Here is a 14,157-nt window from a genome sequence, read left to right on the forward strand (position 1 = left end):
TCAAGGAGAGACTCTTGAGAGTCCCTTGGACTGCAAGGAGATCCAACCAGTCCATTCTGAAGATCAGCCCTGGGATTTCTTTGAAAGGAATGATTCTGAAGCTGAAACTCCAGTACTTTGGCCACCTCATGCAGAAGAGTTGACTCACTGGAAAAGACTCTGATGCTGGGAGGGATTGGGGGCAGGAGAAGAAGGGGACAACAGAGGATGAGATGGCTGGATAGCATCACTGACTCGATGGATGTGAGTCTGAGTGAACTCCAGGAGTTGTTGATGGACAGGGAGGCCTGGTGTGCTGCGATTCATGGGGTCGCAAAGAGTCAGACACGACTGAGCGACTGAACTGAAATGAACTGAGCTGAGCTTTCTGTCACCTGAGATATTCAAGCAGAGTCTGGGGGTATCAGAGAAGAAATTCTTATAAAAGGTGGGAAGCTCTCTAGAAGAGAGAAACTCCAGAAGCATCCAGATAGAGTGGAGAGACTTTGCATCAGATAAAACTTGGGAACTCTTTAGCTGAGTGATCTTTCTGAGACTCAATTTCCTCATCTGAATAGAAGTGGCATCATTCTTCCCATATCATACAGAGTTGTTCTGAGGATTAAACCGGATAACTCAAGGGCAAAGAGTTCTCTAAGCTGAACACAGTGCAGATGTCAGTTAGCTTGTCACCATTTGGTGAAGCCAGGAGTTCTCAGGCTGTCCACCTACTATTGAGCTCCTGCTGTACACCAGGCATTTCCCATATATCCACTGTCTGGTTTTATCCTCATATACACTGAAAGAGGGGTCACTCCATCTTGAGCTGGGGAAACTGCCCAGGTTTAGTCCCCAACCTTGGCATGAAGGAGTGGGAAGCCCTGGTCTACTCCTGCTGCTGCTTGTACCTTCAGAGCCTTTATCATGGTGGAGAAGTTCACCTGAGACCGTGCCACCAGACAGGGCACTTCCCCACACACTGGTATCTCATTTCATTTGCATAACCCCTTGTGAAGTCAGTCTTAATAAACCCCTTTTGCAGATAGAGGAATTGAAGCTCAGCGTGGTTAAGAAAGCTGTCCCAAACCACAAAGCTAGTAAGAAGCAGATTCAGAATTTAAATCTTAGGTTTCCTGGCTCTAAGGCTCACGTTCTTTCCTCTTCTTAAGTGGCCTCGTATGTGCTAGGTAAGGAGGGGAAACAAGCAAGTGAAATCAAAATGCATCATCTGTGCTTTCCAGGCCTTGTTGGGGAGGGAGACACAATGTGAAAAGTTCACAAGCTGCTGTGACTAAGTGTCAAAAGGCAGCAAACAGGAACGGCTGTGAATTCAGAGCTAGGTGAAAGTTCTATGTCCTGCAACCAAAGGTGGGGTGCACCTAAGGCAGAGAGGTTGACAAGTACCTGGACTCGGGGACGCAGTGTCCCATCCAGCTCGTCCCTAACCTGCAGGTGTACTCAGGAAAAGTTCTCTACTCCTCTGGTCTCAGTTCACCAGTCGGTGAATTGGATCTAGTAATCGCCCCTTGCTCACCTTCTGGGCTCGCATGAGAATCAAACTTGATCCGGTACAGGAAGTCATTTCAAAAGAGCATGTTGGGATTCAAATGGGAAGTATCCTTACTAATTGGATGTGATGGAGTTTGACAGAGACCCTGCTCCTGAAAAGGATTTGCTGGAGGGGGAGATGGGCGTCAGTGTGTGCCTGTAGATTTGGGCTACAGCAGGGCCAGGTTGATAGGTCCTGTTCAGTCTGTTTACGAAAGCTCATAGTCTGCCTGGGAGACAGACAGACAACACAATTCAAATACATCTCATCCAGAAAAACCAGACTCTAGTGCCTCCAGGCTGCCTTTGGGGACCCAGAATCTTTCTGTTAATGGTCAGTGCCCTGAAACTTCCACACTCTGGACCTTTATGAAGATGACAAAAGGGTGTATAGAGATGCCGAGCTCACTTTCGCTAATAAGACTCATACCATTTTTAGACGCAACATGTGGAGAGACACGCCTCTCTGCCTTAGGTGCGCCTCACCTTTGGTTGCTTTTGCCTCACTCTGAATTCACAGCTCTTACTGTCTGCTGGCTCTTGACACTTAGTCACAGCAGCTTGTGAACATTTCACATGTGTCTCCCTCCCCAACAAAGCCTGGTTCCCCCTGGAGCCTCCTCTGGGTGTCCCACAGGGCCTGTTGCAGGCATCCGATCATGCAGGAGCCTACAAATAGGCAAAGAGTTTATCTGCAGTCTTTATTTTGTTGTCATTGTTGGTTGGGGTCTTGAGTACTGCAGGTCAGAAGACGCAGATTCAGGTAACCCTGAAAGAGTGTTCCAAGGAAGAGAAAGCATCTGTGGTTTATGAAGACAAAAAGCCACCAAGCTGTTAAGAGTTGCCTGCTGAGAACTGGTTGGCTCTAACATGAGCTGGAAAATATTTGTCCTTAAGGAATCACAAGTTGCTTTAGAGTGTGGGTTCCATAAGTAGATAGATCATCACGAATTATTTTAAGGTAAGGGTTTAGTAAGGATCTTGAATTTCTGGCAGGTGTTCTGGGTGACATCCCTGGGTCAAAAAATCAGATTCCATCCAGGCTGAGATGTTTATAAGTCATACTTTCTTAATGGTCTCCTGGCTCAGTTTTAGAGAGCTCTTTTAGCAACACTCATGCAATTTTTATTTTCGTTTCACGTGTGCTACCTGGCAGGAAGTCTCCAGTTTATCATGCTGTTGGCCCACTTCTCCAGTGCCTACCGGATGGATGACAGTATAACAACAAAGAGGGCTGGGGACACCTAGCATCCAGGCTCCCAGTTCAGGCGGACCCTGACCATCCGGACCTACACCAAGTTAGTAATGGAGATTGGAGAGAGCCTGTGGGCAGGCAATCTCATCGTGGTGGGCAACCGCAGGTCACAGACTGGGTCCCCACTGCTCCCTGTCTTCTAATCCCGCATCCACTGCAGGAAGTACTTGAATGTGCAGGGTCAGCTCTTCTGAAGCTCCAGCCTTCTTTTTTTGCCAGGTTGTGTTTTGCCCTGAAGCAACAGGAATGACCTAAATAACTGCTCTGTCTCAGCTTGACCACCTCGGGTGAGGCCTGATCCTGGAGTGCCTATAGGACAACGGCAGCCTAGCAGCACTCAGACGGGTCCCAGCCCAGCTGGGCTTCTGCCCCATGTTTGCCATGCGTTCATCCAGAAGTGGGGGTCCAGAGAGGCTGGCTCTGTGCCCTGGGACCTGGATACAGTGGAATGGGGTTGGGGAACTGGGAAGAATCCTCCTAACTTCCCAGATTTGCTGAGTCTGCCTTGTGCAGGGGATCAGAGTGGTTTGTGGAGGCCCAGATTGGAGGGGAAAGGACCACGGGGTCAGATTCCACCCCCAGCTTTCACTCTGCAGCTCAGCTGGGAGCACTGCTCTTTTGCTCTGCAAATAGGGTGAGATTCTTTTTCACCAGGCCACTATAATGTCCTGGCCTGTGCTAGGAGGATACTGGGTTCCAGGAGGCCCTGTCATTTTCCTCAGCACTGCTTAATTAGTGTCGCCTCACATGCTCTAGGTACCTGTGCAGCTGTGAACACCCAGAAGTTAGGCAGATCATTGTCCCTAATCCTATCCGATTTAAAAGTTCTTGACATGATTTGACCCTCTCTCCTTCAAACAAATATATTGGTGGTGATTTGGGAAAAAAAAATCATGGTGATAACAATAGCTGATATATGGAGCACTTATTATTAATACATGCCAGGCATTAATTATTTTATTGAGATAGTGAAGCCTCACCATTACCTAATGAGACAGTTAATATTATTATCCTGTTTTATGGATGAGGAAACTGAGGCTTGGAGAAGTTCAATAATACACAGTTGAGAAGTACACAAAAATTGCAGTGCATGTAAAAGACTGAGGCTTTGCTTTTGTTTTTTGTCTCTTTTTGGCAGTGAAATTTATACTTGTGGTAGGGCATAGATGTATTGCTGAGAAAGGCTGTGCCTGAGGGACATTGCAGCTCTGAATCTCGGCTCTGCTGTGCGCTGGCCCATGCTCACGCCTGGTCCCTACCCCAGACAATTAAATGAGAACCTGGGGTCAGAGTGGACCCCAGGCCGATTCTAATGTGCAACCAGGATTGAGAATGAGAACTCTTAATCAGTATCTGGGTACTTGTGCAAATTCTGGGGTTCTCTTGGGTGCTGTGGATCTGGGGCAGAGGATGGGAAGCATGAAATAAAACAGGTTCTCCTGTTGTTTAGGAAGACAGCCACCATATAACCCCATTAAATACCTCTCTTAGGGACTGAATGTGGTGGGGACAGAAACGAGATGCTCAGAGAAGGAGGAAAACGGGTCTCTCCCTTGGGGATGGGGAGGCCAGGAAGGAGCCAGAACCTAGGAGTGTCCATGGCTCCTGTCATCTTGGAAAGCTGCCTGCTGTTCAAGGGAAGCCCCTCCAACCTGGGTGTGGCCTCAAGAGCTAAGACATAAGCCCTAAAAGAGCAGGGACTCAAATGTTAGACATGTTATCCTTAAGGAGGAAATTTACGAAAACACCTACCAGTACATTCTCTCATTTGAGTCTCACCGCACCCTTAAGGTAGACAGGATGACCCACTATTTTACAGATGGAGAAACTGAGGCCCAGAGAGGTGAGGTGACTTGCCCAAAACCACACAGCTACTTAGTGGCAGACGAAGGACTAATGATAGAACCCACCTGATACCCAATCCAGGGTTCTTTCTATTTCAATATCCCCTGACATCAAGCAGATGCCCAATAAATAGTTAATTAACCACACAACTGAGTTAGGCCCTGGGTCCCTTCAAGGAACTTTCTGGATTATCACTGCCTTCCTCAGTCCCATTCTCCTAGCATGGTCACAGCTGGACTTGGCAAAGGGAAGTTTCCTACCCTGGGGTATGTGTGGCGATTAATATCCTTTTTTTTTGACCAAACCACACACAGCACATTTGTCTTTGGTCATAAAATCATGCTGCTGTTCAAAAAGAAAGAAAAAAAAGAAATGTGGTTCTATTACTTATTTCTGGGGAGGGGCCAAATCCTCTCCCCCACTACACTGGCTCTGCACAACACCAAGAAATATTTCTCCTTATTTGTTCTAAATTTACTGTCCAGTAATTTTTCTGTTCTCATTTTATGTGACAGGCAACTAAGCGATTTTCTCCCAACCCTTTTTCTGAATCTCAACCACCCAAATAAATCTCCGCTGACACCCCTCCAGTCCTAAAAGGAAAAACAAATTACCCCAGCTAGGGTGGAGTGGCCACCAGACGTGGCCTTTGCTGGGGGCTAGCTTGTTTCCTTATAGGCCTTCAGTGTGTGTGGTGTGTGTGTGTGATCAGTCGTGTCTGAATCTGTGCGACCCCATGGACTGTAGCTGGCCAGGTTCCTCTGTCCATGGGATTTTCCAGGCAAGAACACTGGAATGGCCTTCAGATCCCCTACTTCAGACTTTACTCAGACAGATAAAACGGTTTCTGAGCAAGGACTATGGAACGTTTACAAAGAAATCAGTGCCTGGGGTGGGGGTGGAGCGTCCTGAGTTAGGGAAGGAGTCAAAGGGTTGAGAACAGAAGGATTCAAGAGGGCTGGGGGTGGGGACTAGGGCTATGCAGCCGTGACTCACCTGCTGCCATGGATTGTGGCAGAGGCCAAAACGTTGCTCCTGCAAGAGGGAGGGCAGCGCTGGGCCCAGGAGGTCGGGGACGCGGGGAGGAGGGGAGATATGCCACCTGGGCTCTCCTGGCCTGCCTCTCACTTGCTGAGGGCTCCTGGCTAAATCCGAAGTTCTCCCTGCCTGTGTCCACGTGGCGCTGTTGGGAGGAACTGACAAGTTATTACATCAGATCGGTGTCTAGCACGAAGTAAACACTAAAGAAATGTTATAGTTTTCACCCTGGTCAACGGAAGAGGCAGCTGAAATAGGGTAAATAACTTGCCCCAAGTCACAGAACTAAGGAGGAGGCCTTCAAGCGCACATGTTGTCCGCTCCCTTAGTCTCGGGGTAGTCCTTCAGGCGGCCATTAGAGGGCGCCCTCGGCCCGGGAGAGATTGCGGCCGCGGGACTGTGGCTTCCGTGATACCAGGCAGGGGTGGAGTTAGACGCCTACTACCCCCCCCCCCGTTTTATACTTGAGTTGCTGCACACATACCTGGCAGGAAGAACAGTCTAGGCTAAATCCGTGTCTCCTCTCTCACAGTGCAGTGGGCTTTCAAAAAATGCTTTTCTTGTTTAACCAGAATGTTTACTGTGCCTCCTTGCCCAACCCCACTGTACTTTAGTTTGCGTAGTGCCTACTGTGAGGGGCCCCTTGGCAATTTGGGGTGGCTTCCTGATGACGTGCTTCACACGGGGCTCGCACCTATCTGGGCTCCCGTGCTGGGGGGCAGCAGCCCACGGTGTTTTCCTGCACAACGTGCACAATGGACAATCTCACCTCCCCCACTTAGTTTTTGCCTCCTTCCTGTCTTCCAGGCTTTGTGGTCCTGCCAGGTGCCAGGTCCACTGCTGGGGTAGGCTAGGTTTCCCCAGAGGCCGGTCCAAGGTGGGAGAGAGGTTGTGGTCAAATGAGGTATGGAGAATGCAGCCAGCCTTCATCATGATTTCCTTAACCTGTCATGGTAACTGCCCGCGCAGGCAGACATGTTCCTTCACCAGGACCTGGCTAACCAATCTCATCTCTTGACACAGCGGCCCAGAGCTTCGGCCTGCTCGATCCTAAACTCTGCTACCTGCTGGATGGGATCCTCTTCATCTACGGCGTTATCGTCACTGCCCTGTTTCTGAGAGCAAAGGTTGGTGCCACTGGCCTCTGCGGGGAGGGCATGGGCCCCGCAACTCAGTGGATGTTCAGAGGGCCTTGGTCTTGGAAAGTCTCAAGCATGAGTGGTTGGTATCCACGGGCAAAACAGAGACCGACCAAGTGTGCACACTGGGTGGGCTGGAGAGGTGGGGGGTGATGTTTTGCTTAGCCGGAGGAGGGTGGGAGGATGAGTGTTCAACTGATTGTACACTAGTGCTGGAGTCTTAGTGAAGAGTCATACAGATGTGTGAACATTTAGGCGTCTCAAGGCAGCGGTTCTGCTAGGAAAGGGGGTTATGCTGCAGTGAAGAGCAGAGAGGTGGGGGCTGCAGTCTCTTTCCAGACCCTGCTGTCCAGCTGCAAACCTAGGCTTGGCCAGCCTTTTCTCTTCAAGCCCGTTTTTCATCCGTACGTGGGAAGGTTAACTGAGAGCATTGGTTTTCACCTGGGGCCGCGCAGGCCCTTGCAGGACTTGGAGGGGCTGGGGCTGGGGCTGGCCCTAGGACTTTCGTGCCTTAACCTTTTTTTTTTCTTTTTTGGATTTTGGACTTTAGCAAAACATTTTATTATAAGAAACAGTGTCTTACTTTCTTAAGTTTGAGGAACGCTGCCCTAGACCATTTGCCAGGTGTTTCCCAATGTTCTGAATCTGCAAGACCTGCAGTTTCAGCTGAGGGGCATGGACTGAAAACAGAGCGAGGCCATGTGCCCGGGCCAGGTCCTCAGGCCACAGTGCACCCGGGGGCAGCGGTCACGATGGAGGTGGGACCTCTCAGCTAGTCCTCCGAATCCGTGGGAGGAAGCGGCCGCGAGAAAAGCCGGGAACGCAGTGGGTGCGGCCCGCGAGGCCGGCGCTTCTGCGCATGCGCGAGGGCCCGGGCTCGGGAGCGGAAACCAGGGCGGGTGCCGGGCACCTGCGGTGACTGAGCTTGACCCCTGCGAGGAGGGAGAACAGTTGGGCTCAGAAATGAAGCTTTCACGCCACGGGGCCCCGCAGGGGCCCAGCCCCAGCAGACAGGGCGCACGCCGTTTGCAGTGGAGAAGCGGAGCGAGGCTGCTCGCGCAGAAAGTAAAGCGCTTTCTCTCCTCTCCCCCATCCAGTTCAGCAGGAGTGCCGACGCCCCCGCCTACCAGCATGGCCAGAACCCGGTCTACAACGTAAGTCCGCCTCTCCCGGAGAGCCTAGCCTAGAAGGTGCTCGCCTCTCCTGGGACGTGGGGGAAACAGCGGCCAGGGGCTCGGCTGTGGGTCTGGTCCGCGGCTGTCAGCCCTGCGGGTTAAAAACCTCTCTGGGACTCAGTTTCCTAACTCGTAAAACGGAGGTGCTGGGAGGATGCCGCTCCCTGGCGGTGTGCTGCGCGGCAAGCGCCCACTCTGCAGTGCCTGCTGCAAGCGAGCCCCCGCCCGGCAGCGGTTTCACGGACCAGAGGGATGGGGGTGGAGAAGCGATCTCACTCCCTCCGTGCAATGGGACTTTGATCGAATAGATCATGCACACACACCCCCCACCTCAGTAATATGTTCTCTGAGAGGCTTCTGAGATGATCCCTGCTCGTGAAGAACTCCCTGGCTTACCGGCCCCGTCCTCCTGAGCTTTCCTTTCTCATCTCTGACTCATGTCTGCCTCTTCTAGGAGCTGAATGTCGGCCGAAGAGAGGAGTATGCAGTCCTGGATAGGAGAGGGGGCTTCGACCCTGAGATGGGAGGGAAACCGGTAGGGCCTTTTTGTGTTTGCATGTGTGTGTGTGAGTGTGAGTGTGTGTGCGGGCTCAGCCAGGCAGTTGGAAGAGAGCTCCTGGGGGCAGGCGCGCTCTTCAGCATGCTGGACCTTGAGGTGTGAGAGAGGCCTCGCTAGGCGGACCGTTGGCCATCAGCCCGTCCTCCGCCGCCGCCCGGGGCTCCTTCCTGCGTCACCCGGGCCTTCACAGCATGAATGTGGCAACGCTAATACCAGACTCTCAGCAGCTCTGCCTTTTCAGCTGTAGATGCCACACCCTGTGGGAAAGGGAGCAGCCGGAGGAGGCCCGAGGTGGGGTCTTAAGAGCTCAGCTTGGGTGTGAGAGCACGTCTGTATGCCTCGGGCAGCATGAGGCCATGGAGGCCCCGGGCGGCTAAGCTGGCTGCAGGAGCGCAGGGAGGCTGCGGGCCGAGGAGGAGCCCACAGCTGGGCGGAAGGGGCAGAGGGTGCCTCAGCGCTCCTGGCCGGGATTCCTGTTTCTCCGTTGCTAACTTCTTCCCCTTCTCTCTCCCAGCAGAGGAAGAAGAACCCCCACGAAGTCGTGTATAATGTGAGTAGAGGAGGTGGCATATTTTTCCTTGGAAATTTGGGGGGTAGGGCTGGAGAAGGGCTCTGGACAAAGGTTTGGGCTCCTCGCTCCGCAGTCTTTGCCTGACTTGACTGTCACTTTCCGGGACGAATTACGCCTCACCTGCTTGCTGCCTGCAGTGGCTGCTTGTAGGAAGGCCCCTCGGCCTGCCGCTGGAGTTCTCAGATCAGCCTGGTTGGGACCTAGCAGGGACAGGGAGGTCGAGCTGGGCAAGCCCCTGGGAGGGACTCCTGTTCCTAGGAGCCAGAGTAGTCCCTGCGTTTCGCATCTTGTTGAAAACCTCACCATCCTGGGTGTTGCTCAGTGTGGGGGGGCCTGCTTCTGGGGCTAACCTACTTTAAAGAGAGCTCCTTCTTCCCATGGTGTTGGCTATGTAAAGAGACAACTTGCTTAAATAAATAATCTTGGGACCTTCGAGTGAGCTCTTGCATTGTCCAACATGTGTGTCTTTTGGCTAGGACTCCACATCTTATCTCAGGTTCTAAGCTGAGCTTCTCAGCTCAGTGCAAAGGGCTGGCAGCTCAGAGGTTTCCAAAGGGCTGAGGAAGAGGGTGGGGTTGGAGCTGATTGTTGGAGCCTTGAATATAGAACCCCGCCCCACCCCCAACTTGGGAATCTAGAGGTTTCCTTTTGCAGGGGAGTCCACAGTTTTCTGCATTGGTTGGTAAACCAGTGTCTCATGCCCTCTTCTTCAGGAGCTAAGAAAAGACAAGATGGCGGAGGCCTACAGTGAGATCGGGATGAAGAGTGACGTGAGTGTTGCCCTTTCTTTGTTCCCCAGGCTTGGGTGGTGTGGGGGATGTTCCAAGAGTCCCATCCCTTCCTCCTGGCACCCGCAAAAGCCCATGGGATGGCCACCAGAGGCAAAGGTTAATCCAGCTGTGTCATCTCTTGATAAGGTACTCAGAAAGGCCTGATGCTCTTTAGAATTAAAAACCAAGTTAAATTCTAAAATGGCCTATGCTTTGCAAAAAAAGGTAAAATCTGTCACCATTAATAATAATCATGTGATTAATGTGTGTCAAAGTGTGTTTAGCACTTGGGATGGTAGGGCCGCTGTTCATAAGCGATTAAGAATTTCCAGATGGTGAGCGCAGAGCACTGAACCTTCTAAGTTTGATCCCTCTGCAACTGCATATGTAGCATACCCACAAAGCTGGCCTGGCTCGTGCTTTACCAGGCAGATGGTCTCATTTAACTCCCACAATAACCTGATGAGACATGTGTGCCCTTCCAGGCACAAGAGGTTCAGTAACTTACCCAGGGTCATGTAGCTGGTAATGGGGAGCCAGAATTTGAACAGACTCTACAGCTGGAGCTTGTACCTATGACACAGTTGCCGCTCCCCAAGAGTATAAATGACTAGATGAGAATTTTTAAAAAATTTATTTCATTGACATATAGTTGATTTAGTGTTAATTAAATTGATTCAGTGATTATATACATTCTTTTTCATATTCTTTTCCATTATGGTTTATCACAGGATATTGAATATATTTCCCTGTACTATATAGTAGGACCTTATAATTTATCCATTTTATCAATCATAGTTTGCATCTGCTAATCCCAAACTCCCAGTCTGTCCTTCCCCCTACCCTCTTGGCAACCATAAGTCTGCTCTATGTCTGTGAGTCTGTTTTTGTAAATAAATTCATTTGTATAATCTTTTTAGATTCCATATGTAAGTAATATCATATGGTTTTTGTCTTTGGCTTACTTAGTATGATAATCTCTGGGTCCATCCATTTGCTGCAAATGGCATTATTTCTTTTTTTTATGGCCAAGTAATATTCTGCCATATATATGTACCACATCTTCTTTATCCATTCATCTTTTGATGAACGTTTAGGTTGCTCCCCTGTTTGGCCTGCTGTAAACAGTGCCACAGTGAACACTGGGGTGCATGTACCCTTTTGAATTGTAGTTTTCTAAGATCATATGGAAATCCTACTTCTAGTTTTTTGAGGAACCTCCATAGTGATTTTCTTAGTTAGCCAAAAATTTTGAGAGCTGCAGAGATGCCCGATTATTCCAAGCAGTGGGCAGTGTGGCCAGCATCCTGCAGCCCAGATCCGAGATCTGATGAGGTTCTGCGCTGGGCAGAGCAAACCTGGGCCTCATCAGAGGCCGGCTTCACCTTACTCTGCGGAGGCCAAGGTCTAACCAGTGACCTGAGGGCCTTTTTCTCCCTGGGCAGGGCTGCTGGCCAGGAGATGGTCAGCTCTGACTATCTGGGGCCCTCCGAGTCGGACCCTTGAGCAGGAAGGCTGCTGCCAACTGTCTGACTTTCTAGCCTTTTCTTGTCTCATTCCCACAGAACCAGCGGCGAAGAGGCAAGGGGCATGATGGTCTTTACCAGGTAAGTGCAGCTGGCGGTGCCTCTGGTCTGCACTGCTGGCTCTGCTTCCCAGGATGACACCATCTAACCAGGCCACAGTCAGGCTCCCTTGTGTTTCTTGTTGGCAGTGCCAGCTCTTCAGCAGCTGAACTTGGCAAGCCAAGGGCACCCCTTCAGGCCTGTAGTGACTGCTCTGCCAGTCAGTCCCTGAGCCGGGGTTGGGATTCAGCCTTTCAAGCACATCACTGACTCTAAGGAAGAGGCAGCGGGAGCCCCAGGAGAACAGGGCAAAGCAGACAAGTGGCAGTTGCCCAGAGGCTGTGTGGTCTTGAGTAACGGACACCGAACAAGCCATTTCCTGCCTCTCTCCACTGCTCTGGGCTCTTGCAGAAGCCTTGCTCTGCCTCATTCTCACACCTAATAGGGTGGGTGAGAAGACTAAAGTAAACAAATCAAGAAAAATAACTTTAAAAAGAAAGCGTTGCTGTAGTTGGGCGCTTAGTTTTTGCGAGTCAGTGTGAACTGTGCACGCTGAGCACAGCCAGCTTCTCTAAACACAGAGCCGCAGCCGTGGCAGCGGGACAGCTCCTGGGCTGCCGAGCTGGCGTGGGCGGTGGGGGAGGGCGCGGCGCAGGCCAGGTCGCAGCAGAGGTCTGCTGGCCTCCGGCCGGCCCACGCCCACACAGGGCTTCTGACCTCCTCTTCTTTTCTCATGTTTTTCCCAGGGACTCAGCACGGCCACCAAGGACACCTATGATGCCCTCCACATGCAAGCCCTGCCCCCTCGCTAACAGCTCCTGGTTTCAGCACTCACAGGCCAGACCTGTAGACGCCCAGATTGTTAAAGATACAGGATAAAGCATTTACAACCTAGTTCACTCATATTTCTCCACCACCCAAGTATTTCTCTTTATGAATGGGATGCTTCAAGTTGTAACATTTGGTCATACCCAGTTCCAAACTCACACAGAATTTTGTCCTTGGATGCCGGGAGAGAGTGCATCCCCACGCGCTTCCTGAGGAGTCCACTGTGAACGCAGCATGTTCTGAGGTTTCCTGGTTTCCTGGGGACTAGGCAGGCCCTACTCCCTGCAGCTCCAGGCTCTTACCTGGGAGTCGGGCCTCCTCCTTCTCAAACACAGCTGAATTCAGGGTGTGTTTTGTAAAGTCCCCAGAGAAACCGCAAATGTCAGTGCATGTCCTAATAGCCTGTATTGTTGTCAGTTTTTGAGTAGCTTGCTCCTGCTGTAAATTTGGCTTCAGTTGTTACTGTACCCCCTAATTTCAAGGTAACTGGTGATTGGGACAGGAAGGGGGCAGAGGGGAAGGTGGGAGTAGGTAGCGGTTGGTACTGGTAGATCAGGGAAAGGAGCAGGGGAGCCAGAGGCCTGGGGAGGGGCATGAAGGAGCCCTCCTGCAATCAAGTGCACATTCCCCATGATAGAACTTGTATGCCAGGCCATGCTGTCCCTTTTTTGGGACCGAGAGATGAATAAGCCTAGCCTTGCCCTCAAGGAGCCCACACTCTCACAGGGAAGCGAGCTGTGAAGAGTCTGGGATGGAAGAACATGGCGGTGTCATTGGGGATGGTGAGCAAGGTGAGTGGGCAGCAAGAGAAGCAAGACCACATTCTTTGCTCACCTCATGGAATGAGACAAACCCATCGTGGGGAAGGCCTTGAAGGACGACTTGGTATAGCTCGAACCTAGAAAGATCCCAAAGGACAGTGGCATCACAAAAAGAGCCTCAGCTGACTCGTTGGAACAGGGCTGTGTAATACAGGGGCACATGGCGATGGATGGAAACCCACTCTGCTCGGTCTTATTTATACTGGTTTGCTAGAGCCTTACTCTTTTGCATAATAAATAACTTTAGTGAAAATGCTTTGCTGTGACTTCATTTAGACAGTCAAGCCTATAATGGTTATTTAGTCATCAAGGAATCAGCCTGCTGCCCCTGCAGTGGGGGCAGAACTGCTGATTCTTGGGAGAGAACAGGATGGTTCCCCGGAACATGCTGGAGAGCAGGATGCATCCAGTGGCCCAGCCCGGGCTGTGCCTGGGGCAACACGGTGTCAGGATGGGCACGGCCTTCTGTGGGAGGTGATAGGAGAGAGCCCTGGGTGCAGGGCTCACAGCATGGAGTAGCTTGCGGTGTGCAGGTAGGAGAACAGGAGAGGCCAGCCGAGGATCCAGGTGTCGGGAAGAGAGGGTGTTGGGGGTTATGAACAGCCGCCAATGCCACAGCACACAACGTTGTCTATAAGGTATGGGGAAGGGACAAAAAAACATTTTGGGGGTCAGATTCTGCCCCCAACAGTGACCCTGTCCCCAGCAGTATTTTGTCTTAACTGTAGTGGCTGTTTATAAGGCCCTAACTCAATAAGCCTTCCCAAGATGGCTCAGTGGGAATCTGCCTGCCAGTGCAGGAGACATTGGAAGATGCCGTGGAGAATAAAATGGCACCCCACTCCATCCAGTGTTCTTGCCTGGGAAATCCCATGGCCAGAGGAGCCTGGTGCGCCGTAGTCCATGGGGTCTCAAGAGGTGGGCATGACATAGCAACTAAAAGAACTCAGGAAGCCACCAATTAATATTGGGTAGATTTTCAAAAAAGACATTGAAATGCAAGGCCATGGCTATTAAAAGCCCCTGAGCATTTGGGATTCCAACAGGAGTGATGTGCCTCTCTG

At 51.2% G+C, this 14,157-nt stretch overlaps 1 protein-coding gene across 2 annotated transcripts in view; it reads left to right on the forward strand.

Annotated features, from left to right (window-relative positions):
• Nucleotides 1-13,349, forward strand: part of CD247 (CD247 molecule) — an 85,970-nt gene extending 72,621 nt beyond the window's left edge. The window contains exons 2-8 of one of the 2 annotated variants that reach the window (XM_040229956.1): nt 6,689-6,792; nt 7,902-7,958; nt 8,434-8,514; nt 9,056-9,088; nt 9,823-9,879; nt 11,445-11,486; nt 12,191-13,349. In XM_040229956.1, the coding sequence (XP_040085890.1) occupies nt 6,689-6,792; nt 7,902-7,958; nt 8,434-8,514; nt 9,056-9,088; nt 9,823-9,879; nt 11,445-11,486; nt 12,191-12,256 (440 nt within the window). In that variant the 3' untranslated portion in view covers nt 12,257-13,349. Of the gene's footprint in view, nt 1-6,688; nt 6,793-7,901; nt 7,959-8,433; nt 8,515-9,052; nt 9,089-9,822; nt 9,880-11,444; nt 11,487-12,190 lie in introns of both variants that reach the window. The other variant, XM_040229955.1, reaches the window with a different exon arrangement.
• Nucleotides 13,350-14,157: the final 808 nt, after the last annotated feature.

This window comes from Oryx dammah, unplaced genomic scaffold (genome assembly GCF_014754425.2).
Source record: "Oryx dammah isolate SB20612 unplaced genomic scaffold, SCBI_Odam_1.1 HiC_scaffold_28, whole genome shotgun sequence".
In the NCBI taxonomy this organism is placed as follows: domain Eukaryota; kingdom Metazoa; phylum Chordata; class Mammalia; order Artiodactyla; family Bovidae; genus Oryx; species Oryx dammah.